Genomic DNA, 21,361 nt, shown 5'->3' with positions numbered 1-21,361 from the left:
GCTCTTCTACAGCATACATAAGGTACTTCTGTATCTCTCTTCTACAGCATACATAAGGTACTTCTGTATCTCTAATCTACAACATACATAAGGTACTTCTGTATCTCTCTTCTACAGCATACATAAGGTACTTCTGTATCTCTCTTCTACAGCATACATAAGGTACTTCTGTATCTCTCTTCTACAGCATACATAAGGTACTTCTGTATCTTTCTTCTACAGCATACATAAGGTACCTCTGTATCACTCTCCTACCGCATACATAAGGTACTTCTGTATCTCTCTTCTACAACAAACATAAGGTACTTCTGTATCGCTCTTCTACAGCATACATAAGGTACTTCTGTATCTCTCTTCTACAGCATACATAAGGTACTTCTTAATCGCTCTTCTACAGCATACATAAGGTACTTCTGTATCTCTCTTCTACAGCATACATAAGGTACTTCTGTATCTATCTTCTACAACATACATAAGGTACTTCTGTATCTCTAATCTACAACATACATAAGGTACTTCTGTATCTCTCTTCTACAGCATACATAAGGTACTTCTGTATCTCTCTTCTACAGCATACATAAGGTACTTCTGTATCTCTCTTCTACAGCATACATAAGGTACTTCTGTATTTCTCTTCTACAGCATACATAAGGTACTTCTGTATCTCTAATCTACAACATACATAAGGTACTTCTGTATCTCTCATCTACAGCATACATAAGGTACTTCTGTATCTCTCTTCTACAGCATACATAAGGTACTTCTGTATCTCTCTTCTACAGCATACATAAGGTACTTCTGTATCTATCTTCTTCAGCATACATAAGGTACTTCTGTATCTATCTTCTACAGCATACATAAGGTACTTCTGTATCTCTCTTCTTCAGCATACATAAGGTACTTCTGTATCTCTCTTCTACAGCATACATAAGGTACTTCTGTATCTCTCTTCTACAGCATACATAAGGTACTTCTGTATCTCTCTTCTACAGCATACATAAGGTACTTCTGTATCTCTCTTCTACAGCATACATAAGGTACTTCTGTATCTCTCTTCTACAGCATACATAAGGTACTTCTGTATCTCTCTTCTTCAGCATACATAAGGTACTTCTGTATCTATCTTCTACAGCATACATAAGGTACTTCTGTATCTCTCTTCTACAGCATACATAAGGTACTTCTGTATCTCTCTTCTTCAGCATACATAAGGTACTTCTGTATCTATCTTCTACAGCATACATAAGGTACTTCTGTATCTCTCTTCTACAGCATACATAAGGTACTTCTGTATCTCTAATCTACAACATACATAAGGTACTTCTGTATCTCTCTTCTACAGCATACATAAGGTACTTCTGCATCTCTCTTCTTCAGCATACATAAGGTACTTCTGTATCTATCTTCTACAACATACATAAGGTACTTCTGTATCTCTAATCTACAACATACATAAGGTACTTCTGTATCTCTCTTCTACAGCATACATAAGGTACTTCTGTACCTCTCTTCTTCAGCATACATAAGGTACTTCTGTATCTATCTTCTACAGCATACATAAGGTACTTCTGTATCTCTCTTCTACAGCCTACATAAGGTACTTCTGTATCTCTAATTTACAACATACATAAGGTACTTCTGTATCTCTCTTCTACAGCATACATAAGGTACTTCTGTACCTCTCTTCTACAGCATACATAAGGTACTTCTGTACCTCTCTTCTACAGCATACATAAGGTACTTCTGTATCTCTCATCTACAACATACATAAGGTACTTCTGTATCTCTCTTCTACAGCATACATAAGGTACTTCTGTATCTCTCTTCTACAACATACATAATGTACTTCTGTATCTCTCTTCTACAGCATACATAAGGTACTTCTGTATCTCTCTTCTACAGCATACATAAGGTACTTCTGTATCTCTCTTCTACAGCATACATAAGGTACTTCTGTATCTCTCTTCTACATCATACATAAGGTACTTCTGTATCTCTCTTCTACAGCATACATAAGGTACTTCTGTATCTCTCTTCTACAGCATACATAAGGTACTTCTGTATCTCTCTTCTACAGCATACATAAGGTACTTCTGTATCACTCTTCTACAGCATACATAAGGTACTTCTGTATCACTCTTCTACAGCATACATAAGGTACTTCTGTATCTTTCTTCTACAGCATACATAAGGTACTTCTGTATCTCTCTTCTACAGCATACATAAGGTACTTCTGTATCTCTCTTCTACATCATACATAAGGTACTTCTGTATCTCTCTTCTACAGCATACATAAGGTACTTCTGTATTGCTCTTCTACAGCATACATAAGGTACTTCTGTATCTCTCTTCTACAGCATACATAAGGTACTTCTGTATCTCTCTTCTACAGCATACATAAGGTACTTCTGTATCACTCTTCTACAGCATACATAAGGTACTTCTGTATCACTCTTCTACAGCATACATAAGGTACTTCTGTATCACTCTTCTACAGCATACATAAGGTACTTCTGTATCACTCTATTACAGCATACATAAGGTACTTCTGTATCTCTCTTCTACAGCATACATAAGGTACTTCTGTATCTCTCATCTACAGCATACATACGGTACTTCTGTATCTCTCTTCTACAGCATACATACGGTACTTCTGTATCTCTCTTCTACAGCATACATAAGGTACTTCTGTATCACTCTTCTACAGCATACATACGGTACTTCTGTATCTCTCTTCTACAGCATACATACGGTACTTCTGTATCTCTCTTCTACAGCATACATAAGGTACTTCTGTATCTCTCTTCTACAACATACATAAGGTACTTCTGTATCTCTCTTCTACAGCATACATAAGGTACTTCTGTATCACTCTTCTATAGCATACATAAGGTACTTCTGTATCACTCTTCTATAGCATACATAAGGTACTTCTGTATCACTCTTCTACAGCATACATAAGGTACTTCTGTATCACTCTTCTACATCATACATAGGATACTTCTGTATCTCTCTTCTACAGCATACATAATGTACTTCTGTATCTCTCTTCTACATCATACATAGGATACTTCTGTATCTCTCTTCTACAGCATACATAAGGTACTTCTGTATCGCTCTTCTACAGCATACATAAGGTCCTTCTGTATCTCTCTTCTACACCACACATAAGGTACTTCTGTATTGCTCTTCTACAGCATACATAAGGTACGTCTGTATCTCTCTTCTACAGCATACATAAGGTACTTCTGTATCGCTCTTCTACAGCATATATAAGGTACTTCTGTATCACTCTTCTACATCATGCATAAGGTACCTCTGCTCAGAACACCCTCAGGCCTTGACAAAACCCTGGAACTAGTTAGCAATGGCTCCTAAAATGTGACGTCTGGCATGAAAGGCTTTTAGTTCTTCTATATAGGAATGTATGTAAATCCATTCCCTAGTCACTGAATTGTATGGTGGGCTCTTCACTATTCTGATTGGCGTCTAACTTCAAATACATTCAACAACTTCTGCCTCTATAAATGTGTTGATGCTTTACAAATATAACATAATAATAAAGTTAAAGGGGACATTAAACTGCTGGGCACAACTACACTAGGGTGACCACATATCTAAACTGCCATTCAGGGACGGGACGCCCCCCCCCCCCCCCCCAAGAAAAACATTCTATTAAACAAGCAACTGTAATACATGCAATTTATCGCCATTCCCCATGTGTACTGTAGATACTGAATGGCGACCATCTTCCTGTTCCTTTCCCATTGCCCGCCCTTATCTCTTCGCCTATCAGACTGACACACTCTGACTCCTCATCCTCGGCGCCAGTTCAACTAGGGCAGGCACTCCACCACCCACGTACACAGCGCAGTACACACACACTAGTACTGTAGGCACTAGGCACTGTAGGGAGGCACCAGAGGGGGCGGAGATATATGAAAAATAACATACATATCCCCGCTTCCCTCCCTCATAAATGGTGGCGCCTCGTGTCTGGAGTTTGGCCCTGAGCCTGCCTCTGCCCCCTGGGGCGATTTCTTCTAGACTCTATGAGTCTCACGATCTGCGCTGCGGGAAGTCAGCAACAAGACGCTCTACAGACCTGAGACTTCAATCCGTCTGACGTCAGTGCTGGCTTTCACTGCTTTCAGTTTTTAATTTCATTCTGGGACACTGAATGAAGGTACCCGGGACTCGGGACAGACCATTAAAATGCAGGACTGTCCTGGGCAATATGGGACATGTGGTCACCGTAAACTACACTTGAATGGTTACTTCTCACTGTGGTTTTGCTTTTCTCCTCTTGCAGCACTCTTTAAAGCCATGTTCTTATTTTAACCCCTGAAATGTTATCCAATGGTGAAGCTCCATCTCTTTGTAGTGGGGCAGTCATCTTGGAGCTCAGGTATTCTCACACACTGGGTGCATTTACATATTAATGAGGTTGTCACGCTTTTTGACAGCTGTATGATGTGCGTTAGATTATGGTGCATGATATAAAGCAGGAGCTGTAAATGTTTTGCTGTGGCTGCTTTGCTATATATTATCAGTGAGCACTTTTTTTAAAATATATTTTGTGTAAATGTAAAACCGAGTAAAAAATGTAAAATGTAGAGCTCACATGGTGTATCTAGGGTTGCCACCTTTTGCACAGAAAATTCCTGGACACTTTTTAAGTGGGCGTGGAGAGGGTGTGGAGAGGGGTGTGGCTTGGGGCGTGGCTTCTCGCGGCCTCAAATTCATTATGAAATCAATTTATATACATATATATATATATATATATATATATATATATATATAAAAATATATATATTATATATATATATATAAAATATATATAAAACACAGGAATGGACTGCATTCACAGACTGGACTGGGTACACATCCTAAGCCACAGCAAACTCCACAGCCCTGAACACTGACAGACAGCTGCAAAGTTCCCAGCAACCCAGGCAGTTAACCCCAGAGAAGCCTGGGTGACAGGTCCGCAGGGAAGAATTACAAACATTATCAACACAACACACAGAAAACCCGGCACTCTCCAGCAGATTCACAGTAATGTTTAAAAGCAAAACTGGGGGAAGTCAGTTACATTTGGCGCCAAAGGATCAAGCCCAGGACCACAACAAGGTCTCCCCTTCCTGGGACCCTAAACCAGCACCCACACAATGCATACTTCCAAACAAACCAATTGGGAACCTCCCAGGGTGACAAAGGCTTTTGTAACCTCCCCTATGTAAATACAAAACACAGGAATGGACCGCACTCACAGACTGGACTGGGTACACATCCTAAGCCACAGCAAACTCCACAGCCCTGAACACTGACAGACAGCTGCAAAGTTCCCAGCAACCCAGGCAGTTAACCCCAGAGCAGCCTGAGTGACAGGTCCGCAGGGAAGCATTACAAACATTATCAACACAACGAAAACCTGGCACTCGCCAGCAGATTCACAGCAATGTTTAAAAGCAAATTTCAGATGTGCTCACTGTACACAGACCCTTCCTCTAAATGATTGTAAGTTCATTGTCCTAAACAAGCTCAACACCCGGACTGCCTATATGATGATTCCCCCATTATCCCGCTGTTTGCGCTTACAAACTCTGCCTCCTGGCACCGCACCAACACCTGCCTCTCTCCGTTGCTCTCAGACTACTCAGCTGCAGCCTGCAGGATGTGACGACTCCCCTCCTCGACCCTCTTCCCCCCCTCCCACTGTCCCACACTATCCATCCTCTGTCTCTCCTCCAGACTCCACCTACCCGTTTTTTGTTTTGTAACCCCGGGCTAAGCGCTCCTCTGGCCAGCTAATTTTTTGGAAAGTCTGTGCTCACTTCTGCTTGCTGCGCCAGGGGAGCACTTAGCCCAGGGCATTTGAGGGTAGTTCGGGAACACGGGACACAGAGCCTCAGACCGGGACTGTCCGGGTGAAACCGGGGCTGGTGGCAACCCTAGGTGTATCATGCACACTAATTCCAAGCAAAAGATAAAGTTGTAAAAAAATAGGCAATATAGCTGATCTATGAGTGTGCACTGCTTATGTCACAGGCTGTGAGAATAACTGAGTTACAAGATGGCAGCCCCCAGTACAAAGAGGCGGAGCTTCAGTATCTTACACCTTTAAGCTATTAAAACAGGAGAACAGATTTGGAAAGAGCTGCATGTATAGGATGAAATGCGATAACATAATAAGTAGTTACTATTCTTTTGCAGTTGTGTACAGCAGTTTAATGTCACTTTAAATCCACTGTCTTTTTATCTGAATCAACTGTACAGATTATGTTTCTTAGAGAATCTATTAGGGGCTGAAGCCCAGAGTGTTCTCTAGTAGAGCATGTATATATAACTCCAATAAATACTTTTAGATTTCTACATGTCTGAAAATATTAATAAGGTAGAAATAGGTTAGCAGAGGGTAGAAAGCTAAATGTAAAATAAACCTTCAGCATCATATTTGTATTTTGGAGCAAATAGGAAGGACAGGCATTTAATCATTTCCTACAATGTAATTTGATTTACCTGACGTAGAGGGAGATAGGTACCACAGTGTTTAGAATGATGACGTAAGACCAGAACATAAGAAACCCTGATAATGCAGCATTATCTACACCCTCCTGCCAGGGCAAATAGATCTGGAAGTAATATCCTTGCTTGTACTCCCATATGCCATTGCCTATGGCCAGGATAATGCACATGATAGCCAGGAACACGAATATCTGGGTCAGGAACAAAGACAGAACACATGAGAGAAATAAAAGCAAGTAGCCTAAATAATTAGATCATATAAATGCAACTCTCACTATATAGGCACTCTGCCTATGGGAAATGTGACAAGTTTTGCTATTTCTCAGAATCTCTCATGACTGCAGGATTTACCCAACCAAACACAGGCTACAGACACCAAACCATAATACACTTGTAAACATGAATAAACCCCCTTTATCCTTTGTCAAAAAACAGTCCTGCACACGTGGTACATACCCAAAGGACGAGCACATTCATCAGACGGTCAATGCTGGTTCTCTTTAGGGAAGTTCTGCCGCTGTTCTGCATCAATTTAGTGTCAGGACCTAAACCAGATAAAAACAGTATGACTGGCCAGATAAATGACAAGAGGGGACAGTGTGACTGGCCAGATAAATGACAAGAGGGGACAGTGTGACTGGCCAGATAAATGACAAGAGGGGACAGTGTGACTGACCAGAGAAATGACAAGAGGGGGCAGTGTGACTGACCAGAGAAATGACAAGAGGGGGCAGCCCGGCAGTGTGACTGACCAGAGAAATGACAAGAGGGAGCAGTGTGACTTACCAGAGAAATGACAAGAGGGGACAGTGTGACTGGCCATATAAATGACAAGAGGGGACAGTGTGACTGGCCAGATAATTGACAAGAGGGGACAGTGTGACTGGCCAGATAAATGACAAGAGGGGACAGTGTGACTGACCAGAGAAATGACAAGAGGGAGCAGTGTGACTGACCAGAGAAATGACAAGAGGGAGCAGTGTGACTGACCAGAGAAATGACAAGAGGGAGCAGTGTGACTGACCAGAGAAATGACAAGAGGGGACAGTGTGACTGACCAGAGAAATGACAAGAGGGGACAGTGTGACTGACCAGAGAAATGACAAGAGGGAGAAGTGTGACTGACCAGAGAAATGACAAGAGGGGACAGTGTGACTGACCAGAGAAATGACAAGAGGGGACAGTGTGACTGACCAGAGAAATGACAAGAGGGGACAGTGTGACTGCCAGAGAAATGACAAGAGGGGACAGTGTGACTGGCTAGATAAATGACAAGAGGGGACAGTGTGACTGACCAGAGAAATGACAAGAGGGGACAGTGTGACTGACCAGAGAAATGACAAGAGGGGACAGTGTGACTGACCAGAGAAATGACAAGAGGGGACAGTGTGACTGCCAGAGAAATGACAAGAGGGGACAGTGTGACTGGCTAGATAAATGACAAGAAGGGACAGTGTGACTAACCAGAGAAATGACAAGAGGGGACAGTGTGACTAACCAGAGAAATGACAAGAGGGGAAAGTGTGACTAACCAGAGAAATGACAAGAGGGGACAGTGTGACTAACCAGAGAAATGTCAAGAGGGGACAGTGTGACTAACCAGATAAATGACAAGAGGGGACAGTGTGACTGGCAGAGAAATGACAAGTGGGGGCAGTGTGACTGACCAGAGAAATGACAAGAGGGGACAGTGTGACTGGCAGAGAAATGACAAGAGGGGGCAGTGTGACTGACCAGATAAATGATACGAGAGAGCAGTGTGACTGACCAGAGAAATGACAAGAGGGGGCAGTGTGACTGACCAGAGAAATGACAAGTGGGGACAGTGTGACTGCCAGAGAAATGACAAGAGAGGACAGTGTGACTGACCAGAGAAATGACAAGAGAGGACAGTGTGACTGACCAGAGAAATGACAAGAGGGGACAGTGTGACTGACCAGAGAAATGACAAGAGGGGGCAGTGTGACTGACAGAGAAATGACAAGAGGGAACAGTGTGACTGACCAGAGAAATGACAAGAGGGGGCAGTGTGACTGACCAGAGAAATGATAAGAGGGGGCAGTGTGACTGACCAGAGAAATGACAAGTGGGGACAGTGTGACTTACCAGAGAAATGACAAGTGGGGACAGTGTGACTGCCAGAGAAATGACAAGAGGGGACAGTGTGACTGAACAGAGAAATGACAAGAGGGGACAGTGTGACTGACCAGAGAAATGACAAGAGGGGGCAGTGTGACTGACCAGAGAAATGACAAGAGGGGGCAGTGTGACTGGCAGAGAAATGACAAGAGGGGACAGTGTGACTGACCAGAGAAATGACAAGAGGGGACAGTGTGACTGACCAGAGAAATGACAAGAGGGGGCAGTGTGACTGACCAGAGAAATGACAAGAGGGGGCAGTGTGACTGGCAGAGAAATGACAAGAGGGGACAGTGTGACTGACCAGAGAAATGACAAGAGGGGGCAGTGTGACTGACCAGAGAAATGACAAGAAGGAGCAGTGTGACTGACCAAAGAAATGACAAGAGGGGGCAGTGTGACTGACCAGAGAAATGACAAGAGTGGACAGTGTGACTGACCAGAGAAATGACAAGAGGGGGCAGTGTGACTGACCAGAGAAATGACAAGAGGGGACAGTGTGACTGACCAGAGAAATGACAAGAGGGGGCAGTGTGACTGACCAGAGAAATGACAAGAAGGGGCAGTGTGACTGACCAGAGAAATGACAAGAGGGGGCAGCCCGGCAGTGTGACTGCCAGAGAAATGACAAGAGGGGACAGTGTGACTGCCAGAGAAATGACAAGAGGGGGCAGCCCGGCAGTGTGACTGCCAGAGAAATGACAAGAGGGGACAGTGTGACTGCCAGAGAAATGACAAGAGGGGGCAGTGTGACTAACCAGAGAAATGACAAGAAGGGGCAGTGTGACTGACCAGAGAAATGACAAGAGGGGGCAGTGTGACTGACCAGAGAAATGACAAGAGGGGGCAGTGTGACTGGCAGAGAAATGACAAGAGGGAACAGTGTGACTGACCAGAGAAATGACAAGAGGGGACAGTGTGACTGCCAGAGAAATGACAAGAGGGGACAGTGTGACTGACCAGAGAAATGACAAGAGGGGGCAGTGTGACTGCCAGAGAAATGACAAGAGGGGGCAGTGTGACTAACCAGAGAAATGACAAGAGGGGGCAGTGTGACTAACCAGAGAAATGACAAGAGGGGACAGTGTGACTGCCAGAGAAATGACAAGAGGGGGCAGTGTGACTAACCAGAGAAATGACAAGAAGGGGCAGTGTGACTGACCAGAGAAATGACAAGAGGGGGCAGTGTGACTGACCAGAGAAATGACAAGAGGGGGCAGTGTGACTGACCAGAGAAATGACAAGAGGGGGCAGCCGGGCAGTGTGACTGACCAGAGAAATGACAAGAAGGGGCAGTGACTGTCAGGAACAATGACAAAAGTGGAAAAAAAGTTAATGTCAAAGAGAATAACAGGGGGAACTGTTAAAGAGAGTAAAAGGGGACAGTGTGACTAGCAGGGACAATAACAATAGGGGTCATGTTACTAGTAGGGGAAATGACAATTGGGGGCCATGTGACTAGCAGGGACAATGACAAGAGGGGACAGTGTGACTGACCAGAGAAATGACAAGAGGGGACAGTGTGACTGACCAGAGAAATGACAAGAAGGGGCAGTGTGACTGACCAAAGAAATGACAAGAGGGGGCAGTGTGACTGGCAGAGAAATGACAAGAGGGGACAGTGTGACTGACCAGAGAAATGACAAGAGGGGGCAGTGTGACTGACCAGAGAAATGACAAGAGGGGGCAGTGTGACTGGCAGAGAAATGACAAGAGGGGACAGTGTGACTGACCAGAGAAATGACAAGAGGGGGCAGTGTGACTGACCAGAGAAATGACAAGAGGGGGCAGTGTGACTGGCAGAGAAATGACAAGAGGGGACAGTGTGACTGACCAGAGAAATGACAAGAGGGGGCAGTGTGACGGACCAGAGAAATGACAAGAAGGGGCAGTGTGACTGACCAGAGAAATGATAAGAAGGGGCAGTGTGACTGACCAGAGAAATGACAAGAGGGGGCAGCCCGGCAGTGTGACTGCCAGAGAAATGACAAGAGGGGACAGTGTGACTGCCAGAGAAATGACAAGAGGGGGCAGCCCGGCAGTGTGACTGCCAGAGAAATGACAAGAGGGGACAGTGTGACTGCCAGAGAAATGACAAGAGGGGGCAGTGTGACTAACCAGAGAAATGACAAGAGGGGGCAGTGTGACTGACCAGAGAAATGACAAGAGGGGGCAGTGTGACTGACCAGAGAAATGACAAGAGGGGGCAGCCGGGCAGTGTGACTGACCAGAGAAATGACAAGAAGAGGCAGTGACTGTCAGGAACAATGACAAAAGTGGAAAAAAAGTTAATGTCAAAGAGAATAACAGGGGGAACTGTTAAAGAGAGTAAAAGGGGACAGTGTGACTAGCAGGGACAATAACAATAGGGGTCATGTTACTAGTAGGGGAAATGACAATTGGGGGCCATGTGACTAGCAGGGACAATGACAATAGGGGGCTGTGTGAGTGACAGGGAACATAACATAAGGGGACACTGTGACTAGCAGGGACAATGACAATAGGGGCTGTGTGAGTGACAGGGAGCATAATATAAGGGGACACGGTGACTAGCAGGGACAATGACAATAGGGGCTGTGTGAGTGACAGGGAGCATAATATAAGGGGACACAGTGACTAGCAGGGACAATGACAATAGGGGATCTGTGAGTGACAGGGAGCATAATATAATGGGACACGGTGACTAGCAGGTACAATGACAATAGGGGCTGTGTGAGTGACAGGGAGCATAATATAAGGGGACACTGTGACTAGCAGGGACAATGACAATAGGGGATCTGTGAGTGACAGGGAGCATAATATAAAGGGACACGGTGACTAGCAGGGACAATGACAATAGGGGCTGTGTGAGTGACAGGGAGCATAACATAAGGGCATAGTGTGACTAGCAGGGACAATAACAATAGGGGGCTATGTGAGTGACAGGGAGCATAACATAAGGGGACACTGTGACTAGTAGGGACAATGACAATAGGGGTCATGTGACTAGTAGGGACAATGACAATATTGGGCTGTATAAGTGACAGGGAGCTTATCAAAAGGGGACAGCATGACTAGTAGGGACAATGACAATAGGGGGCTGTGTGAGTGACAGGGAAGATAACATAAGGGCATAGTGTGACTAGCAGGGACAATGACAATAGGGGGCTGTGTGAGTGACAGGGAGCATAACATAAGGGGACAGTGTGACTAGCAGGGACAATGACAATAGGGGTCATGTGACTAGTAGGGACAATGACAATAGGGGGCTGTGTGAGTGACAGGGAACATAACATAAGGGCATAGTGTGACTAGCAGGGACAATGACAATAGGGGCTGTGTGAGTGATAGGGAACATAACATAAGGGCATAGTGTGACTAGCAGGGACAATGACAATAGGGGGCTGTGTGAGTGACAGGGAACATAACATAAGGGCATAGTGTGACTAGCAGGGACAATGACAATAGGGGTCATGTGACTAGTAGGGACAATGACAATAGGGGGCTGTGTGAGTGACAGGGAGCATAATATAAAGGGACACGGTGACTAACAGGGACAATGACAATAGGGGTTGTGTGAGTGACAGGGAGCATAACATAAGGGTATAGTGTGACTAGCAGGGACAATGACAATAGGGGGTCATGTGAGCGACAACACAAATAGTTATTCTTCAGACCTGCGAAGATGACCATCCCGAAGCACCAATCCGTATTCCTCAATGTGCAGCCGCGCAGCAAGATTTTCCCATTGTCCAGAGAGTATTTCTGCTCTTTGTAGGTCAACGTCCCAGTGAATGTGTCCAGCTTGTTATTGGGAGCCTCACACAGAATTTCCCCTGGTGACACAACATCAGATATAGCTGTTTTATTATATGAGTGGGCCCCAGACACATGCACAGTACCACTAATGTTATATAGAACTGTAAGTTAGCATCGCACAGACGCCACAAGCTCCGCCCACAACATACAGTTGTGCTCATAAGTTTACATACCCTGGCAGGATTTATGATTACTTGGCCATTTTTTAGAGAATATGAATGATAACACAAAAACTTCTCTCTCTCTCATGGTTAGTGTTTGGCTGAAGCCATTTATTATCAATCAATTGTGTTTACTCTTTTTAAATCATAATGACAACAGAAACTACCCAAATGACCCTGATCAAAAGTTTACATACCCTGGTGATTTTGGCCTGATAACATGCACACAAGTTAACACAAAGGGGTTTGAATGGCTATTAAAGGTAACCATCCTCACCTGTGATCTGTTTGCTTGTAATTAGTGTGTGTGTATAAAAGGTCAATGGGTTTCTGGACTCCTGACAGACCCTTGCATCTTTCATCCAGTGCTGCACTGATGATTCTGGATTCTGAGTCATGGGGAAAGCAAAAGAAATGTCAAAGGATCTGTGGGAAAAGGTAGTTGAATTGTATACTACAGGAAAGGGATATAAAAAGATATGCAAGGAATTGAGAATGCCAATCAGCAGTGTTTAAACTCTAATCAAGAAGTGGAAAATGAGGGGTTCTGTTGAAACCAAACCACGGTCAGGTAGACCAACTAAAATTTCAGCCTCAACTGCCAGGAAAATTGTTCAAGATGCAAAGAAAAACCCACAAATAACTTCAGGTGAAATACAGGACTCTCTGAAAACATGTAGTGTGGCTGTTTCGAGATGCACAATAAGGAGGCACTTAAAGAAAGATGGGGTGCATGGTCGAGTCGCCAGAAGAAAGCCATTACTACACAAATGCCACAAAGTATCCCACTTACAATAAAGCCAAACAGCACAGAGACAAGCCTCAAACCTTCTGGCACAAAGTCATTTGTAGGGATGAGACCAAAATGTAACTTTTTGGCCACAGCCATAAACGCTACATTTGGAGAGGAGTCAACCATGTCTATGCTGAAAGGCACACCATTCCTGCTGTGAAACACGGAGGTGCATCGCTGATGTTTTGGGGATGTGTGAGCTACAAAGGCACAAGAAATTTGGTCAGAATTGATGGCAAGATGAATGCAGTATGTTATCAAAAAATACTGGAGGAAAATTTGCATTCATCAGCCTGGAAGCTGCGCATGGGATGTACTTGGACATTCCAACATGACAATGATCCTAAACACAAGGCCACGTCGACCTGTCATTGGCTACAGCAGAATAAATTTAAGGTTCTGGAGTGGCCATCTCAGTCTCCAGACCTCAATATCATTGAGCCATTCTGGGGAGATCTCAAACGTGCAGTTTATGCAAAACAGCTCAAGAATTTACAGGAACTGGAGGCTTTTTGCCAGGAAGAATGGGCAGCTTTACCATTTGAGAAGATAAAGAGCCTCATCCACAAATACCACAAAAGACTTCAAGCTGTCATTGATGTTAAAGGGGGCAATACACGGTATTAAGAACCGGAGTATGTAAACTTGTGATCAGGATCATTTGGGTAGTTTCTGTTGTCATTATGATTTAAAAAGAGTAAACACAGTTGATTGATAATAAATGGCTTCAGCCAAACACTAACCATGAGTGAAAGAAAAGTTTTTGTGTTGTCATTCATATTCTCTGAAAAATGGCCAAGAAATCATAAATTCTGCCAGGGTATGTAAATTTATAAACACAACTGTAGATACAAATTCTCTCTAGGCAAGTATACCCGCTTGCTTTTCCCCAGAAGTATTCTGTATACATTGTTACCAATGCGCCAGAGAACTCTGGGTAAGATATGCAAATTAGATATCCATCATTTCATTTGTTATAATATATATATATGGTACAAATCCACATATTTTCCGGTCCCAAGTAGTTTGGACAAAGGGTTTTGTATCTGTATGTACCCAATATCTGAATCATAAAAGTGTCATTTTGATTTCCATGTCATTTCAAAGACCATTTTTTAAAAACACTAGTCTTTGCTTAGGTCATTTTCGTAATAATATACATAGAAATAGAAATCTAATTAGTTACTATCTAGAATTAATATTCTTTACAATGTTAAAGACGTTGTGTGGTGTCAGAAAGTAAACTAAACAAGGTGCATAAAGCGATAAAGGTCTCAACCAGAACAATCTGAGTTTCAGCTATTAAAAAAGTTTGTGAAGTTGCCTAAAACAGAGATTTATGCAGTTTTAAACATAAACAGTTTCAATATTTAAAATTATTGCTGTATAGTGCTGCATAAAATGTTGTCAGTTTATAAATAATAGATAGAAAGACTGACAAACAAGCAAATAGACAGACTGACAGACAGGCAAATAGACAGACAGACAGGCAAATAGACAGATTGACAGACAGGCAAATAGACAAATTGACAGATACGCAAATAGACAGACTGAAAGACAGGCAAATAGACAGACAGGAAAATAGACAGACAGGCAAATAGACAGACAGGAAAATAGACAAACAGGCAAATAGACAGACAAATAGACAGAGAGACAGACAGACAGGCAAATAGACAGATAGACAGACAGACAAATAGACAGACTGACAGACAAGCAAATAGACAGACTGACAGACAAGCAAATAGACAGACAAGCAAATAGACATACAGGTAAATAGACAGACAAACAGCCAAATAGAGAGACAAGTAGACAGACAGACAGACAGGCAAATAGACAGACTGACAGACAGGCAAATAGACAGACTGACAGGCAAATAGACAGACAAGAAGACAGACAGACAAATAGACAGACTGACAAACAGGCAAATAGACAGACAGGCAAATAGACAGACTGACAGACAGGCAAACAGTCAAATAGACAGACCGATAGATAGACAAACAAATTGATATCTATTTAACTAACCATCAAACTGTGATAGCTTTGCCAGGTTTCCCCCAAGATCTCCTGTCACGGTCAGAGACTGTTTCACTTTCAAGTTAGTTTCTCTGTAACATATGACAAAAGTTATTATGTGACGTGAGTAGCAATGAGAAAGTACAGGGAGTGCAGAATTATTAGGCAAGTTGTATTTTTGAGGATTAATTTTATTATTGAACAACAACCATGTTCTCAATGAACCCAAAAAAACTCATTAATATCAAAGCTGAATAGTTTTGGAAGTAGTTTTTAGTTTGTTTTTAGTTTTAGCTATTTTAGGGGGATATCTGTGTGTGCAGGTGACTATTACTGTGCATAATTATTAGGCAACTTAACAAAAAACAAATATATACCCATTTCAATTATTTATTTTTACCAGTGAAACCAATATAACATCTCAACATTCACAAATATACATTTCTGACATTCAAAAACAAAACAAAAACAAATCAGTGACCAATATAGCCACCTTTCTTTGCAAGGACACTCAAAAGCCTGCCATCCATGGATTCTGTCAGTGTTTTGATCTGTTCACCATCAACATTGCGTGCAGCAGCAACCACAGCCTCCCAGACACTGTTCAGAGAGGTGTACTGTTTTCCCTCCTTGTAAATCTCACATTTGATGATGGACCACAGGTTCTCAATGGGGTTCAGATCAGGTGAACAAGGAGGTCATGTCATTAGATTTTCTTCTTTTATACCCTTTCTTGCCAGCCACGCTGTGGAGTACTTGGACGCGTGTGATGGAGCATTGTCCTGCATGAAAATCATGTTTTTCTTGAAGGATGCAGACTTCTTCCTGTACCACTGCTTGAAGAAGGTGTCTTCCAGAAACTGGCAGTAGGACTGGGAGTTGAGCTTGACTCCATCCTCAACCCGAAAAGGCCCCACAAGCTCATCTTTGATGATACCAGCCCAAACCAGTACTCCACCTCCACCTTGCTGGCGTCTGAGTCGGAGTGGAGCTCTCTGCCCTTTACCAATCCAGCTACGGGCCCATCCATCTGGCCCATCAAGACTCACTCTCATTTCATCAGTCCATAAAACCTTAGAAAAATCAGTCTTGAGATATTTCTTGGCCCAGTCTTGACGTTTCAGCTTGTGTGTCTTGTTCAGTGGTGGTCGTCTTTCAGCCTTTCTTACCTTGGCCATGTCTCTGAGTATTGCACACCTTGTGCTTTTGGGCACTCCAGTGATGTTGCAGCTCTGAAATATGGCCAAACTGCTGGCAAGTGGCATCTTGGCAGCTGCACGCTTGACTTTTCTCAATTCATGGGTAGTTATTTTGCGCCTTGGTTTTTCCACACGCTTCTTGCGACCCTGTTGACTATTTTGAATGAAACGCTTGATTGTTCGATGATCACGCTTCAGAAGCTTTGCCATTTTAAGAGTGCTGCATCCCTCTGCAAGATATCTCACTATTTTTGACTTTTCTGAGCCTGTCAAGTCCTTCTTTTGACCCATTTTGCCAAAGGAAAGGAAGTTGCCTAATAATTATGCACACCTGATATAGGGTGTTGATGTCATTAGACCACACCCCTTCTCATTACAGAGATGCACATCACCTAATATGCTTAATTGGTAGTAGGCTTTCCAGCCTATACAGCTTGGAGTAAGACAACATGCATAAAGAGGATGATGTGGTCAAAATACTCATTTGCCTAATAATTCTGCACTCCCTGTATTAGAGACAGTGAGGAGCTATGTGTAAGAAACGTTTAACAACAGCAGTCCCTGTGATACTTATAACATAGCATGCAAAAAACAGTAGTATCCAGCACTGAGACCCAGGAAACAGGAGACCGGTGCAAGTAACTGCCAACTTGCAGGCAATAGTATGAAAAACAAACAAGGTGGTCTCCTTGCAAAATTCCTTATTTTATTGTGTACAAAAGGAACAGGAACAAACAAAGTCACGACGTTTCGGGGCCGTGCCCCTTAATCATGTGATAACATCACTCATTACACACCTGTGTTTTATAGGCAATACCTGGGAATTTTTAACCCTTACATTCTTAAAGCTTCACTAAATGTAACAATGAATGGCTCATTAATAACAAAGATGCATCATATACAATGTACAATTAGCGATATACTTATGTCACTTCAGAGTCAGCAACATCAACTCAAGGAATCAGGACAGGCAATGGTCATAGAGATCTAAGATACAGAACAAAAATGACAATTACATTATATAAATAATGACAGGACATTAATCCCAAAATTTTTTTTAACTATGATATTAAGATAGTAATTAATAAAAAGGGGTCCAATCTATTTCTCTATTCATGCCTTTAGGTTCCAGGGTATCGAGCTTAAATATCCAAAATGTTTCACGCTGTTTGAGCAATAGCTCCCTATTGCCCCCACGTCTGGGGGTGCGGATTTGCTCGATAACCTGGAACCTAAGTTGGTTAACCTGATGGCCTGCAGATAGAAAATGGTGGGCTACAGGTGCAGATAGTACCTTGCATCTAATATTGCAAAATGTGAAACATTTTGGATATTTAAGCTCGATACCCTGGAACCTAAAGGCATGAATAGAGAAATAGATTGGACCCCTTTTTATTAATTACTATCTTAATATCATAGTTAAAAAAAAAATTGGGATTAATGTCCTGTCATTATTTACATAATGTAATTTGCATTTTTGTTCTGTATCTTAGATCTCTATGACCATTGCCTGTCCTGATTCCTTGAGTTGATGTTGCTGACTTTGAAGTGATATAAGTATACTGCTAATTGTACACTGTATATGATGCATCTTTGTTATTAATGAGCCATTCATTGTTACATTTATTTATCTAAGTTAATCCACTGTAGTTGTAAATTGCTAAATTGTTACAGAATTTACCATCAATTTTGATAATAAGTATATAATAGTTCCTTGTGGCCTCTTATCTGTTGTTTTTAAATTTTTCATTCACACTGACTGTGACACAAGATGGCGCTATATACAAACTTTGTGAAGATTTAAGAATGTAAGGGTTAAAAATTCCCAGGTATTGCCTATAAAACACAGGTGTGTAATGAGTGATGTTATCACACACTTATAACATAACAGGCAGACAGGTCAAAACAAGAGCACATGGCTTACCCATCCAGTTCTGCCGTCTCTACGTAGGCGAGGCTGTTGGGTTCACTGCTGGACAGTAACAGCAGATCTGCCTAAATACAGAAGATTAATGAGATAACGGGGACACAGGCCCAGCAAACATATACTGGTCAGGCAGATACAACAGATAAAACACAGTCAGCTGTATTTTACTGTATAAATAAATAGCAACTAACATTTAATTTAAAGCGACATAAAACACATTTTTTTTCCTTTCATGATTCAGATAGAACATACAATTTTAAACAACTTTCCAATTTACTTTTATTAACATTTTTTTTTTTAAATGATTTTTTATTGAGGTTTAGCTTTCAGATACATATATATCAGGAACGTCGTACAATGCTATAATCAGCAGCACAGTAATAGAGTACAACATATTAAACTTGAGAGTACACAGTATTCATGCATATAATAACAGGTATGAATATAAATAAACAACCTCATTTTTTACAATACATTAATCCCTTTATACAAAAAAAAGTCCAAATAACAAGCAATACTTTCCCCCTTTTGGAGCAAAACAGCCACTTTTGGACTGTAGACCATTCAGTATATGTAAAATGGGGGGTGCAAGGGATATGAAATATAGAAAATGCTTTTATATAGGAACCATCATTACAAGAAAGTGGAGAGAGTAAGACATATAGTATAACACAATGCCTATTATAACATTAGTATATATAAAGTTAATTGTGAACTGTGAAGTTAAGAGTAACCGGCAATGGAGTTAATTGTATATAAACTAGGGGGGAACAGAATACCATATCAGATATACATCCAGCAACGATTGTCAACTAACTTTAAAGTTTATATACACACTACAAGTGTACCTAAAAGGGAGTTCAGCCCCAATATATATTCTCACATCTTAACAGGCATTAATTAGAAAATAGGTTAGGATTAAACTTATATATTAGTACTGTTAACCTCATGGCGAAATGTTCCCCCATTTAACCACCGCCAACAATATAGGATATACTGGGGTTTCGAATGCTCTAGAGGCAGGGCATAAAGGGCTATAAGACAGGGGTCATCTGCAATTTACGCTCAGGATAACCTAGGTGGTATAGTTTTGGGGCAGAGAACTAAAGGGTACCTTAGTCTAAAAAACATATGTATAGCACATCGTAGCAATAGTATTTAGTGGCACAAACAGAGAAACACATCCAAAGTAGCTCTATGTATAGGAGGTTGATATATCGAGTGTGAGGGTGTAAAACTGTGAACCTTATGGTGAGATAATAAACTATCACCAGCATTAACAAATATTATGAAGAATTTAATGATCCGTGGATAAAGCAGGGAAAACTCTACCGCACACAACTTATACAATTTAAACTAAGGGGAGCTTAGTTGATATGACTATCTTAGTTGGAATTTGAGACTAAAATGTAAATTAGCCTTATCAAGCATGTTGCAGACATTAAGAACATTCTATTAGTATTATTTAAATGCATGACCGAGAAAACGGAACTGGGAAATATTGATGTTAATATATCAAGTCACATACAGTATGAGCAATAATCTAATTTATCTAATTGGCCAGCAGTGTCTTTTAATTGGAAATTTATCTTGATGAGTTATATCATACCACAACTTTAAAACATAACAAACTTACGGCTAGATTTGGAGTTTTGTCGGTAACGACCCGAAAAACTAACGCCGGCTTTTTTCTGGCCGCACCATAAAAATAACTCTGGTATTGAGAGTCCACAAAAAGGCTGCGTTAGGCTCCAAAAAAGGAGCGTAGAGCATTTTTAACGCAGCTTCAACTCTCGATACCAGAGTTGCTTACACAAGCGGCCAGCCTCAAAAACGTGCTCGATTCCCCCATAGGAAACAATGGGGCTGTTTGAGCTGAAAAAAAACCTAACACCTGCAAAAAAGCTGCGTTCAGCTCTTAACGCAGCCCCATTGTTTGCTATGGGGAAACACTTCTACGTCTGCACCTAACACCCTAACATGTACCCCGAGTCTAAACACCCCTAACCTTACACTTATTAACCCCTAATCTGCCGCCCCAGCTATAGCTGACCCCTGCATATTATTATTAACCCCTAATCTGCCGCTCCGTAAACCGCCGCTACTTACATTATCCCTATGTACCCCTAATCTGCTGCCCTAACATCGCCGACCCCTATATTATATTTATTAACCCCTAATCTGCCCCCCACAACGTCGCCTCCACCTGCCTACACTTATTAACCCCTAATCTGCCGACCGGACCGCACCGCTACTATAATAAAGTTATTAACCCCTAATCCGCCTCACTAACCCTATAATAAATAGTATTAACCCCTAATCAGCCCTCCCTAACATCGCCGACACCTAACTTCAATTATTAACCCCTAATCTGCCGACCCAATCTCGCCGCTATTCTAATAAATGTATTAACCCCTAAAGCTAAGTCTAACCCTAACACTAACACCCCCCTAAATTAATTATCTCTTATTAAATAAATTATTCCTATTTAAAGCTAAATACTTACCTGTAAAATAAATCCTAATATAGCTACAATCAGATTGAGCTCCAATAGAATGCGAGCTCAATCTGATTGGCTGATTGGATCAGCCAATCGGATTGAACTTGATTCTGATTGGCTGATTCCATCAGCCAATCAGAATATTCCTACCTTAATTCCGATTGGCTGATAGAATCCTATCAGCCAATCGGAATTCGAGGGACGCCATCTTGGATGACGTCCCTTAAAGGAACCGTCATTCGTCGTTAGTCCGTCGGGCCAGCAGGATGTTCCGCGTCGGAGGTCTGCAAGATGGATCCGGAA

The 21,361-nt window shown here is 42.1% G+C and overlaps 1 protein-coding gene across 3 annotated transcripts in view; it reads right to left on the bottom strand.

Annotated features, from left to right (window-relative positions):
- LOC128648395 (phospholipid-transporting ATPase ID) overlaps positions 1 to 21,361 on the bottom strand; it is a 381,201-nt gene that overhangs the window by 71,741 nt on the left and 288,099 nt on the right. For all 3 annotated transcript variants that reach the window (XM_053701018.1, XM_053701019.1, XM_053701017.1), the window contains exons 8-12: positions 18,556 to 18,626; positions 15,442 to 15,524; positions 12,324 to 12,482; positions 6,985 to 7,073; positions 6,523 to 6,719 (exon numbers count right to left, since the gene is read on the bottom strand). In XM_053701018.1, coding sequence (XP_053556993.1) covers positions 6,523 to 6,719; positions 6,985 to 7,073; positions 12,324 to 12,482; positions 15,442 to 15,524; positions 18,556 to 18,626 — 599 coding nt within the window. The remainder of the gene's footprint in view (positions 1 to 6,522; positions 6,720 to 6,984; positions 7,074 to 12,323; positions 12,483 to 15,441; positions 15,525 to 18,555; positions 18,627 to 21,361) is intronic.

Source organism: Bombina bombina, chromosome 2 (assembly GCF_027579735.1).
Source record: "Bombina bombina isolate aBomBom1 chromosome 2, aBomBom1.pri, whole genome shotgun sequence".
NCBI lineage: Eukaryota > Metazoa > Chordata > Amphibia > Anura > Bombinatoridae > Bombina > Bombina bombina.
Note: the sequence above shows the minus strand (reverse complement) of the source record. Positions and strands in the feature narration are given on the sequence as shown.